The sequence below is a fragment of the Lissotriton helveticus genome, chromosome 2_2 (assembly GCF_964261635.1).
Source record: "Lissotriton helveticus chromosome 2_2, aLisHel1.1, whole genome shotgun sequence".
Lineage (NCBI taxonomy): Eukaryota > Metazoa > Chordata > Amphibia > Caudata > Salamandridae > Lissotriton > Lissotriton helveticus.
In genome coordinates, this window is record NC_136060.1 from 382,344,145 (window position 1) to 382,359,911 (window position 15,767).

The 15,767-nt window shown below is 47.1% G+C and overlaps 1 protein-coding gene across 1 annotated transcript in view; it reads left to right on the forward strand.

Annotated features, from left to right (window-relative positions):
- The window catches only part of POLN (DNA polymerase nu), a 2,689,548-nt gene that overhangs the window by 898,738 nt on the left and 1,775,043 nt on the right, over positions 1-15,767 (forward strand). Inside the window, exon 10 of the mRNA XM_078678603.1 lies at positions 10,331-10,443. Coding sequence (XP_078534729.1) covers positions 10,331-10,443 — 113 coding nt within the window. The remainder of the gene's footprint in view (positions 1-10,330; positions 10,444-15,767) is intronic.

Genomic DNA, 15,767 nt, shown 5'->3' on the forward strand with positions numbered 1-15,767 from the left:
TAAGCCTAGCAGGGTATAGCATACCGTACCGCTGCTCCAGATTCTGTAGGGTAGCCTTCACCCCGTTGAACTTGCGTCGGGCGTCATGGGCCAGGATAGTGAAGTCTGGGAAGAAGGATAGTTTAGACCCCTGCCAGTGGATTTCTCCCCGTTCTCGGGCCGAGCGCAAAGCGGAGTCACAATCCCTATAGTTCATAATCCTGTCAATGATGGATCTTGGGGGAAGTCCAGGGTTAGAGCGGGGACCCATCAATCTATGTGCCCACTCTACCACAAATCCCTGAGTAAAGGCCTCCCTGCCAAACAGGTCCGCCAGCAATTGTTCCACGAAGACTTCCATACTCCCAGAAGTAGCCGTTTCCGGAACACCTAGAATGCGCACGTTGTTGCGCCGACTGCACTCTTCCAGGTCCTCATTTTTTAATCGTGACCTCTTTCAGGATTCTTTCTACCCTGTCCAGTCGTTTCTGAGGCGGCGCTGCACTGTCCTCAAAGTCTGAAATTCGAGCCTCCGCTACATCAAGCCGACAGTCATGAGCCTGGACCTTAGCACCCATGTCCGATAAGCTTTTATCCAATGCGTCGAATCTGCCGTCCAAGGCCCGGAATCCCGCCCTCATCTCCTGTAGCATGGCAGCTGATAGCGTCGGTAGATCTTCTTTATCTTTAGCCCCGTGGGCATGTCCGCCATGTCGGAAGGATCTTCATTAGTATTGTCCGCCACTTTTCCAAAGGGTAGGGTCCTATGCTTGGGACCTTTGCGGCCCATGCCGCAGGATGTGGAATGTGCTCTACTGTGAGATGTACCGTGGGGCAAGCGTGCAGGCGGGGATCAAGGATGGAGCAAAGGCCTCACCGAGGCAGGACAGTCGTGGATGGAGGCCGAGTCGGCGATCTTGGCAGCAAGGACAAGAACCCCAATATGAGGCTGAGGACAGCTGTGATTCTCTGCGAGGTATCCTGCAATGTGGTCCCCCAGCATGAGACAGGAGAGTTCTCAGGCACCTGTTTTCGCAGGATGTGAGGCCCCCTAAAGCAATGAAGTCCGTGAGCCAAGCGTAGCCGGGGTGGACAGCGTAGGATCAGCACCTGTTGGACCTAGCGCCATTGGCGTGGGTCTCCCTTCCATTTTTGCTGTTGCCTCATGTGTTTTGCTCGTATTAGATGCTTTGGGCACTGTGCCACTGCTGTCCAGTGCCACAGTGCAAGTGCTCCCTATTGTAAATTGATGTATTAATCAGTGGTTCCATGTTTGGCTATTTTGGTTTACTTGTCAGACCCTAGTCTAGTGCACTGAGTGTGCCAGGGCGTGTAATCTAAATGCTGCGGGTGGGCTTGCAGCACTGGTTGTGCCACCCACAGAAGCAGCCTTGTAAAATGTGTCTAAGGTTGGCCTTTGCGGAGCCTGCGTGCAGTCTGGTACTGTCATGCTGACTGGGCAAGTGCACCCACTTCCCAGTCCCTAAACCTTCCCTTTCCTTCATATCAGTCACCCCTATGGTAGGCCCAAGGGCAGGGTGCATTGTAAGTATAAGGTAGGACAAGCCCTGATGTGTGTGGCATGTCCTAATAGTGAATTACAGCCATTTTCGTTTTTCACTATTGCAAGGCTACCTGTTCTCCATAGGCCAGAATAGGCTGTTAGAATTGTTACACTTTATAATCCTAACAGGCTCAGAGAACATGGTAGAAATTCGAGTTTAGTATCCCTGAACTCAGAATAATAAAATACATCTTTTAGCGAAGTTTATTTTAATATTCTGTGTTTGCAAATACCACTTTTAGAGAGTAGGTATTTGCTTGTCTAACCTTTCAAACCTGCCTCTGCTAGTTTGTGTATTCCTATGTCTGGTTTTGAGAGTGACAGGTCTGGGGAATTCCAGGAGACAGGCTGAGTCACCCAGTGGTGAATAGAGAGATCTGCATCCAGATGGGAGGGAGGAGTGCACCTGAACTTTGAATAGGGCTGTGCCTGCCTTCCACAATGCTGGCTCCATCCCCTGGGGAGTGGCTGATGTCTCTGCCCTTCACACTGAAAGAAGAGAAGGACTCTTGTCAACAAAGTGCTCCAGGACGGTACTTACCTTCCACAATGCTGGCTCCACCTCCTGTTGGGCGTCTGATGTGCCTGCCCTGCACTGTGAAAGGAAAGGAGAAGTTCGGTAAACAGAGTGCTTCATAACTGGTTTGGACTGGGCAAAGGCCCCTCTCCCCTCAGAGAACAAAGGATTTCTGGGTATAAATATTGGGACCCTGATCCCATGAAATTAGATCACTTTGGACTACAAGAAGAAACCTTTACTGAGGAGAGGAACCTGAAGAAACTGAGGAGAGACTATTCCCAAGCTGAAGTGCTGCTTGGGGGATTGGCCTGCAGTGGTTGCCTTACTACCAAAGGAAGGAGAAAGGAACTTTGTGTACTTTGCTTTCAACTTGTGAAGGATCTCCAAGGGCTTGGAAAAGAGCTTTCCTCCTTGCTGAAGTCTCAGGGACAACAGACTTCACCCCCCAGCTCCCCAGAGTTCTTTTGGAAGTGCCTGCTACTGTCACTTTGCCACTGGAGTCAAGCAAGCCCGGCTGAAGACGGCTGTAATGCCAGAAACCGGTCCTGGGAAGCTTGATTCCGGTCCAGGGAAGGCATGGCTTGGCAGTTCGGGCTGGACTGTTCCCATGAGGCACAGGGTCAGACTGATTTGCATATGGCCATGTCTGAACTGGGGTGGCGGAGTGAGCTAAAGAACGGTGTTGGATTAAACCCAGATCAGTTGACTGGGGGTGAGTGTTTGTATTGTCAACGCTCCGTCCATCATTTCCTTTGTTTTTTCTTTGTTCGCCCTAAATTGGCAGGGTATGCTCAGACGTGAGTCCCTTGCTCACTTTGCCACTGGAGTCAAGCAAGCCCGGCTGAAGACGGCTGTAATGCCAGAAACCGGTCCTGGGAAGATTGATTCCGGTCCAGGGAAGACATGGCTTGGCAGTTCGGGCTGGACTGTTCCCATGAGGCACAGGGTCAGACTGATTTGCATATGGCCATGTCTGAACTGGGGTGGCGGAGTGAGCTAAAGAACGGTGTTGGATTAAACCCAGATCAGTTGACTGGGGGTGAGTGTTTGTATTGTCAACGCTCCGTCCATCATTTCCTTTGTTTTTTCTTTGTTCGCCCTAAATTGGCAGGGTATGCTCAGACGTGAGTCCCTTGCTCACTTTGCCACTGGAGTCAAGCAAGCCCGGCTGAAGACGGCTGTAATGCCAGAAACCGGTCCTGGGAAGATTGATTCCGGTCCAGGGAAGACATGGCTTGGCAGTTCGGGCTGGACTGTTCCCATGAGGCACAGGGTCAGACTGATTTGCATATGGCCATGTCTGAACTGGGGTGGCGGAGTGAGCTAAAGAACGGTGATGGATTAAACCCAGATCAGTTGACTGGGGGTGAGTGTTTGTATTGTCAACGCTCCGTCCATCATTTCCTTTGGTTTTTCTTTGTTCGCCCTAGGTTGGCATGGTATGCTCAGACGTGAGTCCCTTGCTCACTTTGCCACTGGAGTCAAGCAAGCCCGGCTGAAGACGGCTGTAATGCCAGAAACCGGTCCTGGGAAGCTTGATTCTGGTCCAGGGAAGACATGGCTTGGCAGTTCGGGCTGGACTGTTCCCATGAGGCACAGGGTCAGACTGATTTGCATATGGCCATGTCTGAACTGGGGTGGCGGAGTGAGCTAAAGAACGGTGATGGATTAAACCCAGATCAGTTGACTGGGGGTGAGTGTTTGTATTGTCAATGCTCCGTCCATCATTTCCTTTGCTACTGTTTTGGGCCTTCTGAGGAACTGCGTGTCACAAGGAGCTGGAAGCGCGACTCAGTGAGAAGAAGGGTGTCGCCATCGCTGTGCCTGCCGTCGCAACTACGGAGAAAGGAGGGTGTCGCCGCTGCACTGCACCGCATCGGAGAGAAGCAGGCCGCAACGAAGAGGAAGCGTGTCGCCGTCGCTGCTGCCTCCGACGCAAGTCCGAAGAAGGATGGTGTTGCCGCTGGAGCTGTCGCACTGCACCGCATCAGGAGAAGAAACTCGCAACGAGGTTGTAGTGTGTCGCCGTCGCTGTGCCTGCCGTCGCAACTCTGGAGAAAGGAGGGTGTCGCCGCTGGAACTGTCGCATTGCACCACATCGTCCAAGAGCACCTCGCATCCCCGAGAAGCGCGCCACCGTCAGAGCTGCTGCCATCGCATCTTGGATGCCGCCGCTGTAGTTGTCGCATCGAGCGGAAGCTTCACGCATCGTGGGAGAAGAGCGTCGCCGCTGGAGCTGTTGCTGTCGCTTCGTAAGGGTGTCGCCGCTGCAGTCCACGCATCAAGCCGAGAACTTCTCGCATCCCCGAGAAGTGCACCGCATCTGGAAGATCTTCACGTCTTTATTTCTTTGTATCTGAACTTTGCCGCATTTCCCATCGCTGCGACATTGCTTGTCGTGGAAGTGCAACGCAACTTACGGTACATTGACGCAGTGTCGCATCTAAGAACTGAACTGAACTAAGCTTAAATCTACCATCTTAAAGTAATCATAGTGTGTATTTTTGTTGTTTATGGTCTTGTGGTAACTCTATATAAAGTCTACTTATTTTTTATATAAAACCTGTGTGGTGTCCATTCGTAGTGTTGTCACTGGGTTACTGTATGTGGTCACAACTGCTTAATTTACAACGACTCTGAAATAAGCCTTGACTGCTCGCGCCACGCAACCTAGAGGGTGAGCAGGGGTTATTTTAGGTGTGTAATCCCCTTGTCCTGACTAGAGGAGAGGGTCCCTACTTGTCACAAGTACCTACCTGTGCCAACCAGAGACCCCAAAATCTAACAGCACCTTTCAGCTCCACGGGATTGGAAGGAGCCTGTGAATGTTACGCACTTAAAAGAGCACGCTATTTGCTATGTATCAAGGACCAGAATGTACCCCCAGTGTGTTTATCTTCCCGTGACCTCCGGGGTATGGAAGCAACTGGGTTATGTGGAGCCTCCAGGAGAAGAAGCGCCGAGATTCTGTAGGTCAGTGGGCCCCAGGCGTCCCGCAGTACACTTGTAGCCTGGTATCTGGACCTTCAAGGCCGTTAGTGTAGCCATGTGGATATGAAACTGGCCCCCAAGCAGTTATACAGGGTATCACCTGCAGCTTATTTAGGGAAGAAGCAATGCTTCGCTGAGTCCCCTTTTCATTACCCTCAGTCCTGAAGCAGATCCGGCTTCTCTGGGCCCGCAGGGCCTGGGGGTGAAGGAGGGAGCAGGAACCACTCAGGTGGGCCCCAGCCGCGTCGATGGTGCTTGCGGAATCGAGCTGGCTGCCCTCACACACACACACACACATCGCACCCCATGTAACAATTGGGGGACCGGAAGGCCCTGTCCCCAACACGGACCCCCTGCGTAGCGGTAATCGCCGGGACGGGTCTAACGCTACTCACGCAGCACCTGCAGCCCGGCACAAAGTGTGTTTTGGGGGAGGGGGTTGTCACCTCAGCAACTATGCGTGGGATGACCGCAGCATCGGAACACCGACCAGCGGCACCCGCTCACCTCCTGTAGCGATCGTGTCTCACGGCCTCAGCGATTCCAACATGGTTCCAGGTCACGGTGCATGGAGGTCAGGAACGCCATACGCAGCAGCTGCAAACACCGGTTCGGAGCGTCGCAGAGGCCTCAGACAGGGATCTCTGGAGTACTCCTCATTTCTACAGCTCAGCGATATGCTTTCCAAATATTTTAATCCAGTTCTTCATGCCGCAAACATGGGAATGCAAGTCCGGCCGGCAAAGCTTCAAGCAAAAGCGGCCATCTTGGACGCTTGCGTGGCCACGCCCCCCCAACTGTAGCAATCCTTAATGATGTTCCTGGTTCAGCAAGCTGTTTCATTTTTCCAGATGGCAAGCCACAATAACGGCGGTCGGGTCTTTATGTAATACTCGAAGTATGAGATACCTATTTCTCTATAGTAAATGTAAGTAGAAGATGAAATAGAAGCCATGAGGGTCTTTCTATAAAATCTGTTCTCTTCCAATTGAACTCGGTTGCAATTCTGAAATCCCCAGACGCCAGTGTCATACGTGGCCGCAGGCAAACATTGTGTATATATGTCTGCGATAAATGGGAGAGAGCACCTCCACCCTTCGGTTGTGGTAAGGAAAATAGTGTGTACATTTTATTTTGTTAGTTTTCGCCCGCTTTGCGCAACCATTGTGCCCCATGAGCCTGTGGCTGCAAATGATGTTCCCAAATAGTAAAATGTACTAACTTGTAATAGCTTGTTTTTGTTGCCTGCAGAAATAGAGAATGTTTCTTTGGGCCAAAGGCCATAATAAAGGAGTTGTTAAAATTTGTTTGTAAATCTACCAGGCGTCGTCAAGCGTTCGGCGTGCGTGCCTAAAACAGCATTAGCTGCAAATAAAAGTGAGGGTAAATGGGAGCTATTGTTTAGAGAAACGTCTGGGGTCTTGTTGATTACAAATGAGAGAATGTTATTAATATATAATATGAATAAAAGTGGTACGCAACCTTGCCTCACTACTCACAAAACATTTATTGGAGATGAAACCTCATCGTCTGTGGGGATTCTAACCTTGGCCTTCATATCTGTGTGCAAATATGCAACAAAGTGCACTAGTGTCTCATCTAGTCCCTGCGCCAAAAGGTTTGTCCAAGCTTAGACCGATTTACACAGTCAAAAGCTTGTGATAGATCCATGATAGCAAAATATACTCTTGACTTACGTGCAATCGTATATTTTCCTAATATCAGTGCCAAATTTAAGCATTGTTCGACATTGCCAACATTACTCCTGAACCCATATTGACAGGGATATAAAAGTGACTTTGCTTCTACCCAGTCCTTAATACAGTTGTATAAGATTCCCCCTAGAATCTTAGCCATGGTGTAGATAAGGGAGATCGGTCTATAGCAACTAGGCTGGGTGAGGTCTCCCTTTTTGTAAATTGGCACGACGATAGACAATGACCAAGGTTCAGGTAGCGGGGAGTGAGTCAAACCATTAAAAGCATTCACTAACAGAGGTGCTCAGAACTCAATGGAATATTTTAAAAGATCTATTGGAACTCCATCCAGTCCGGGAGCCTTCCCACCCAGACTTTGAGCAATTGCTTCCTCCACTTCATCTATAAAGACAGAAAATCATTACAATGGCCCTTCACCTTTTCTGTACTTGGATCATCAACAGAAGCATAGATTTGAGAAAAGTGTGCTTTCTCGTAGCCGCTCCAAAATTGTGGAACACATTGCCCCATTCCATAAAGACCAGTACTTCTCTGTGGTCTTTCCGCAAAAACCTTAAAACCTGGCTTTTTAACCAATGAACCTCAGTCCCCCCTTGCTGGCTAAACATTGCAGTTACTTAGCGCCGAGATGCCCACGGGCCTTCGTTTCGCGCTTTACAAATGTTTTTATAAATAAATATAAATAAAGTGGCACTAGACTTAAAAATCAACATTAGTTTAACAACGCTTTCCTAAAGGCGTTATTAAGACTCATTCATGATTCAGACCACGTTGTTAAGGCACAGCATGGTTCGAGCTGCGATGTAAAGGCTGTTTCCTGGCCCGCCTTTTTCCCTGCTTTAATAAGGGCCTAAGCCCATTTTATATGAGAATTCATCCCAGCACCATCTGACAGTAATTCACATGAAAGGAACAACAAAAACACAATTTTGAAACCTTGACTTAAAAGGTGAATACTTTTAGACAGGTTATGGGTAGACCTGCGGAAATGTGAAATCTCACTTTTCCCAAAAGGAGAGGCCCTTTGCCTGTAATGTATCCCTGGCTCATTTTCAGATAGCTGCAAAATGATTCTCATCACTGTGTTTTAGTTCTCCTTATCATATGCTTGAAAGGCCTTGTGAATTGGGAGTTCATACTAACCTTTACAGCAGTAGTGAAGAGAAGGCTTCCTTTTACAAATGCGAATCTCTGAATTTATCAGTCTCGCTTCTAAAGGCCTAGATTGTGGACATTACATTTTACTAGATAAGTGTACGTCAATATTAGGTCTATCGGGTGCCCTTTCTGCAAGACGGATACACCAGGACAAATGGAAAAGTGTGACTTTGGGGCCGATTCCGATCCTGGAAAAACGCTGTACAAATCGTGAGATGGAGCGTTTTCCCCATACAACTCGTACTTGTAAGGAGGCCCCTACAACCAAGGAAGTACGATCCGTACAAATAGACACACTCCATACAAATTGTAAAAAAGACCATACAACTCGTATATACAAGCAATTCCGATTCGGATTGCTCTGGACGCAACGTTCCCATGTATTTCCGGCAGCAGTTTACAACCCGGCAAGTACGATTCGTACAAACGGCACTCTGTACGGCTCTTTTTTTTACAAGAGCCAAAAAGTGCCGGAAAAACCTTGTACGCCCCGAAAACAGTACGAGACAGACCCCCCCATGTACGCGTCGTACACCCCATGAATACAGGGGTACGGTGCGTATGTACGGTGCGTACGGATGACACGGAAAATGGGGTATGGTGCGTACATACGCGATGAAGGGGTACTGGTCGTGTACGCACCGTACAAGCACCGTACCCCAAAATCGCGTATGTACGCACGGTACCCAAAATCCCCTGTGTACGCATCGTGCCCCAAAATCCCCTGTGTACGCACCGTACCCCAAAATCCCCTGTGTACGCACCGTACCCCAAAATCGTGTATGTACGCACCGTACCCCAAAATCGCGTATGTACGGTGCGTACATGCGCGATTTGGGGTACGCACCATACACACGCCTCGCATGTGGGGGGACCCCTGTACGCCTCATACCCCTAAACGACCCATACCCCGGTATGAGTCGTACCCCCAGAACGAGTCATACCAGGGTACAAGGGGTTCGTTTCGTTGCCCGGTACGAGTCATTCCCCGTATACAGGCCATTTTCCATTCAAATCGTATGCTGACAACCCGGTACGAATCGTACTTGACGGGTTGGACAGCCTTTTTACAAATTGTATGGTCTTTTTTACAAGTCCGTGTCGTACAGCTTTTCCCGATCCGATTTGTAAGGATCGGGCCGATCTGCATGTATTTTTTCCATACGAATCGTACTACACGGGTTGGAAGGGACTTTTACAATTTGTATGGAAAAAAATACAAATCCTATTTGTATGGAAAATAAAAATCCAGGATCAGAATCGGCCCCTTTATGTTGCCTTTAAAATGGATTTGAGGTATTCTAGTACTGTATACTCCAGTCAGATTATCATCTCTAACCATGAAACTAATTGTGGTGGTCATGGAGTTAAGGGGCACACTGTTTGAACCAGTGCACAGTTGCAAGATGACATAGTTTTCAAGTCGTAGTAGTAGTAGTAGTTGTAACCTTGGATATGAGAATATGTGAGCTGCAAGCTTTTTTGCCTTTGAATCTTTTAGAAAATTCTACTAAGGATGAGGCAATAAAAACATACTTAACTTTCAACGCAAAAATGTCCTTGGTCAGTATGACAACTGAAACAGAGAAATTGACCCCTATTTTGGAACATTAACTGGTCTTTCTGATCCTTCAAAAAGCCATTTCGAGTAACTGATCCTCGTACAATATGGAGATTTGCCTAATGGTCAGAGTGAACAAGCATCCAGTATTGTGATTTTATGTCTCTCGACCAGAAACTTGACAAAGAAAGCAGCATTTCTAGCAAGCATACCATTGCCAGAAAGACTGCAAATCAATGGCATTAAAATCAGCTGATACATTTCCATGGCATTTCTAATTGGAGGTAGGTGCCAGTGCTGACACTCAGGTTGGAAAAATCGTACATCGTAATTGCTTTAGAAATTTAGATGATGTATAAGTACCAGTCCCTCCGTCCGTCTGGCAATTTGATCAAGGTACTCAGTTCTAAGCATACAAAGCTATGAACGATTTGCAGTGTTGGAGAAACAAGTGTTATCTGCCCGTAACTGTGATGTGCTAATCTCTTTCACATATTCACATGCTGCCACCCTGGCCTGCTCCATAGACCAAAGCCTACAGGAGCTTCAGACTTGTAAGGAATGGTCTGAAATGGCCCATGAGCCTCAGGCAGAAAAAGTGGTAAATGTTATGTAAAATCACACGGAGAATAACCATATTTTAAGCAGGTGAATCTATGGAACAACTCTTGTTAGAGAACTGCATTATGTGTATAAAATGTCTCTGATATATGCCATTGTCAGGATTTAAGATTGTAGTTCCACACACATCTGCCTTTCAAAAGTTGGAGTTAAGTCGATTTTGGACTTTGAATATGCCTTCCTAAGTTATTCTACAGTTTTCTCAATATTTCTTACAGAAAAATGTTATTGCTGATACTGCAGAGTAAAGGGAGTGTTATCTGTTTCAATGCAAAGGATTTTCTTAGAACATGTCTTCAACTTTACAACAAAGACTTGTCATGGAAACAAGGTAAGGCATGAACAAAACAGCTCATATTATTAAAAGAACTTAAACGTATTACCATTTAAAAAGAGAGAAGCAGGGCTATGTATAAATACAGGTAAGATTACAATTTTATTGATGTATATTTGCTCGGATGAACACCTAGCCAAGTTAGGATATGTAATTCACATGACTCAGTTGAATAGATTATTGTTCACAAGCGCATCTAACATAAATGTGTACATTAAATTGATATGTCATCAAGCTCATTGCTCCAGGAACAGATGAGAGTGGAATTTTGCTTAATTGTCAGTCCCTACATTAAGCATCAGTGTTGTCTTCATTTGCCACCAAATTATAAATTGTGAGTGAAATTCTCCTAAGGGTCTACTTTGGTGCAAGTTTTCAAATAGCACACAGCGCCTCCATTCACAGCGATCTGTTTACCAAAGCGACTCCTCAGATTTACTAGCAGCAAAAGATTTCTTGGAATTAACTCTGAATCACATATTATTTACAAAGATAACAGTAAAGCAGATGGTCATTATATCGCACAAGACAGACATGACACAAAATTTGAGGAAGAGATGTTGGTCTTGAATTTGTTTCATATTTACAATCCTGATTTCCAGGGCCGTACTGGCCGTAGCGAGCAGTAGGAATTTTCCCGGTGGGACAAAAGGGTGGGGGCCGGTTTTGGAGCTGTGGGGACCGTTTTTGTTATTGGGGGTAGTTCTGCAGCAGTGCTTCAATGTTGGCCTGCTGTAACAAAAGCAGCAGCAGTGTTTCCCACCAGCACCCTCCCCCCCCTCCACCAGCCAGTCCAACTTAATTGCAATGGGTAGTCAGCGTTCTCAGTCCGGCCGTGCTGTTTTCATATACATTACCACCTACTTCTACTCTGAAATACACAAGTTTTGCTCCATTTTGTTTTTGTCGATGGAACTAATCTTGCAAACATTCAAGACTAATCGATAGTTGCTGATTATGCCAGCCAAACTCAGAAGTACGTATCTGTAGTGTCATGTGAGTTGTACTGAAGGAACCTTCGTGGCTCCTGATAGACTCCATAGAGCTGTGACATAGGCATATGCAGGTTTAGAATGTTGAGTTTGCAGTTACACGCAGAAGAATAAAGACGTTATACTAGCTCTGTGTGTAGCATAGTCATTGGTGAGTACTCTAGCTGGGGAGGATGCTACAACTGGCGACGAGAAAGGGGATAAGTAACGCAAAGATCAACAGTGTTTTCCCAGATAGTTTGCTGTGGTCTAGCAAACTACTTGTGCGTGCCATGTGTGCCTACATCAAATAGCGGAATCAACGTTTGGTGTATGCGAAGTCAAAGCACAGCCCCAGTTCCATGAAAAGCAATTTACGCTAATGAAAGCGTCAATGAAAAGTCTACACATCAGTGGCTGAGAACCTGCTGGAAAGGCCACACAAAGAGGTACTGCGCTACTACGCAACTCAAAGCCATACATTCATATAGAGTCACAATGCTTTAGGCGGACGCAGCCAGGTTTTGAAATAGCAGCAAATGCAAGAAAACACTGCGAACAGACGTGCTGCAAGGCAGAGATCAACCAGGTGTCAGACAGCACAAAGCGACACCTAAAGGCAAAGTGATACAAGAAATGGTCATCTGCTTACCAGTCCTGAGTAAGAGATTCATTATGCCACAGCGCTGAAGGGAGTGACCCCAGCGAAGGCACCCAGGTTTGTGCTTGCAGAGCTGTCCATACCCAAAGCGGCCCAACACTAAAGCTGCCGGTTGGTGGCTCAAAACAACTCCCAAGGTCTCCTAAAGGCAAAGGGCTCCCATGGAGTCTAACGGGGAGTTCAAGGTTCCATGAACTGTCCAAATCGACCCAGATCCCAGCACACCACAGAGCCTTGGAGATGGCCTGGAGGAAGCAGGTCTTCGCGGAGAGCAGATGGAGTCAGAAGAAACTACACTCTCAGTGTCAGCCGACCTCGTAAATGGTTACAATGCTAACACCTTTTTGAAACCACCACTGCCATTCGATACTGTCAAAAAGTTGAATATTGGCGACAAATGGACGGGCTCGATAAAGACGTTTGATGATTTAATTGCTGCAATTGAAGAGGCAGATAACAAGAAGATTATCAAGTACCTTAAGATTCTTGTTGGTGAAGGTGTAAAGGAAGTCATACAGAAAATGCAGCGAGCTGTCAAAATTACATACAGTCAAATCAAAGCAGCCCTGAACCTCAAGTTCAATCCAATGCCAGATGTAAATTGCAAAAGATACTTCTCTGTCAAGAAAGACAGAAAGCTGGTGAGACCATCAGCAAATTTGTTGAGAGTCTTGATACTCTTATCAAACACTGTAAGTTCAATTAATTTAATGATCACCTCACAGTGATTATTGATGCTTGTCAGATTTGTTCAGATGAATGCTGACGGAAACTCTTAGTCTGGAGCAAGGTCTCTTGGCTGTCATAGGTGAAGAGTGTGCAGACCGACATGGAGGCTGCTGGAGTGTGCCCAGAGTGAGTCAGTAATGAATGTGATAAATAAGCCAAAGAATAAGGCCGAGAGACACAGAATGAATTCTCCACAGAAAAAGAAGTTGTGCTTCAGGTGTGAATTTTTGTTTCCACACAAAGGTAAATACCCTGCCATTGGGTGGATCTGCAAAGGCTGTGGAAAGGAGAGCCATTTTGTGACGCAAAGAATAAAAGCAAGTGTGCCTTGGCATGAAGACAAATCGGCACCCGAATGTTCCCGAAGCGACGTTCGACGCACACCCATCAGGCTAAGCAACCACATCCGCTGAGGCTAAATTGATCAAACTAAGTCGACATCTAAATCTTCATCTAATAGTTCTTCTGTATCAATATCAAGTGAAAGTAATGAAGCAGGGTGTGCCATGTCGATGCTTACCTCAGAGAAGCAAGCACATGTTAGACTGTTTGCCTGTGAGGAAAAACACTGTTCCAAGAGAAACTGACATGACACAGCACCAAAGTTGTTCAAGTATTGTCTGAAGATCACACTAAATGGCTGTTCAATATCTTTCATTATTGATAGTATTGCAGCAATAAATATTATGCCTGAGGAGACATGTAATGAACTGTGTCCAGTGCCCCGACTTATGCCATTGAAAACTAAAGTGTATACGTGGGCTGCATCGACGCCAGGTTCATTTGTGGCAATGATGAAGCATAAGAAAACAAAAGTACAACCACTGATTCATGTACTTCAAGGCACGCTGTCAAGCACCTGTTTATCCAGCTTCAGCACAGCCAATGATATGGGACTTGTTTCTGTGAACTATAACATGAAAGCTCATCACAAAATAGTCAAGTCAATTCCCTTAGTTGTTTCAAGAGTAGGGAAAACGCAAGAATATGAAAGTCCAATTACACATTAATGAGGATGTCTGTCCTGTTGCTCAAAGACACAGACAAATTGATTTTCACTTACAAAAAGATGTTATAAAGGAACTTGAATATTTACTCAAGCACAATATCATTGAGTGTTCTATTTGTTTTGAAAGGGGAAGAGTGTGTATTCCGTTTCTATGACCGTATTATTTTTAAGGCTAAATCATGTTTTCAAAGTGTTCCATTCAAGAGACAAGATTGTTCCAAATTTGAACAGGAAATCTTTATTAGTGCATTTTTGAACATGGACAGCCGACACGTGTTTCGCCACTTGTGGCGATTGGCGCCAGGGCTTTCTCAAGGCTGTAAAAAAAGTGAGTTTAATTTAGTGGAAGTGCTAATTGATGCATATGACCCCAAGAATAGAAACAGAACAAGATCCAGAAAAGTGCTTAGTGAAGTGTAGGAGAAAGGGCGTGATGGAAGCCAATTTGCTGTTTAGTGTTTAGTATAAAATCTTTTTATTGAACAAAAGACTCTCATGTAATGCAGCAAGCATACAGCAAACATTGTATATGTGACAAATGCTAGATATGAAACAGGATCCTCAGAATAAAGCATATCAAGAAGCATACATGGCAAAATGAGTCCCTGAGCTATACTGAAAGGTGACTGTATAAGATGCTGAAGTGCAAATGCCAGAAGCGAGAGCAAACCCCCCCAACCCCCTCGTGTCCCGCCCCCTCTCAACTTGCCCACCCACCACCCTCGTTCCAAGTCCAGTTCCTCAGTCCACATACGCATCCATTCACTCAACCTGAGTTCCATCATCTAGCTGAGATAGCCGTAGCAGCCGTAGGTAACGGGGACAGGTCACCTCCCTGAATTCTGTGGCCAAGAGTGACAAAAAGGATTGCCATAACTCCGCATATTTGACCCCTTCTCCCGCTTTCGCCAGGGACAGCTTCTCCATGCCTAAGACTGACCAAAGCCTGCCTAGCCAGCCCTGCATGGTGGGCACATGCGCCGTGCGCCATAAGGCCAGAATTGTCTGAACGGCGGAGCCCAGCGCTATTGCGATCAGCCGCCCTCTTCTAGCTCTCAGGGGAAAGGTAATGGCGTTGGGAAGCCCCAAGAGGACATAGGCCAGGAATCTAGGAATCTCCGTGTCGAAGTGAGCATAAATTTAATCTAGAACCACCTTCCAGTATTCCTGAATGTGTGTGCAATCCCACAAAAGGTGTGTGAGTCTGCCTGTCTCTGCGCAGCCTCTCCAGCAGGTTGCGTCTCGGGAAGAATCCAGCTCGTGCAACCGTTCGGGCGTATAATACCAGTATGACACCAGCTTGGTAAAAGTGGTCGTCCGGCCCATATGGTAAGCAGAGTGTTGGGCCCGATAGCAAATGTCCTCCCATTCCTTATTACTCAGGTCCCTTCCCAGTTCCCTCTCCCAGCGTGCCCTCGCCGCGTTGTAAACTCGAGAGTATTGCTCCAGGAGCAAGCGGTATAGGTCCGATATAAGTCGCTTGTCCGTCTTCCGGGAAAGCAGCCAATACTCGTATTGGCTGAGCTTCCGGTCAGCTCTTTCCCGCACTTGAAAGTCAAGCGCCCAATGACGCACCTGTAGATAACATATGCGTTCTGATTCTGGTTGGCCATATTCTTGACGTAGGCGCTCAAAGGGTGTCACCTCTCCGTCGGAGTACAGGTGACATAAAACCCGACAGCCTGCTGGGCGCCATCGAGCGAACGCCTGCACATCTCTGCCAGGCCCAAAATCTGGATTTTCCAACAGCGGCGTCAGGAGCGGCGGAGACGTTGTCAGACCATGTCGGGCATTAGTCTGATCCCAGAGGAACTCTGGTGATGAAAGAGGCATATAGATTAGGCGGTCTATGTCGTCTACGGAGGAAGGGGACCTCCTGCAGGGGCCGGCCGGCCACCGCCTTATCCTGAAAGAGCAAGTGCTGCTCCGACTCCCACCTACTCCACTCCAC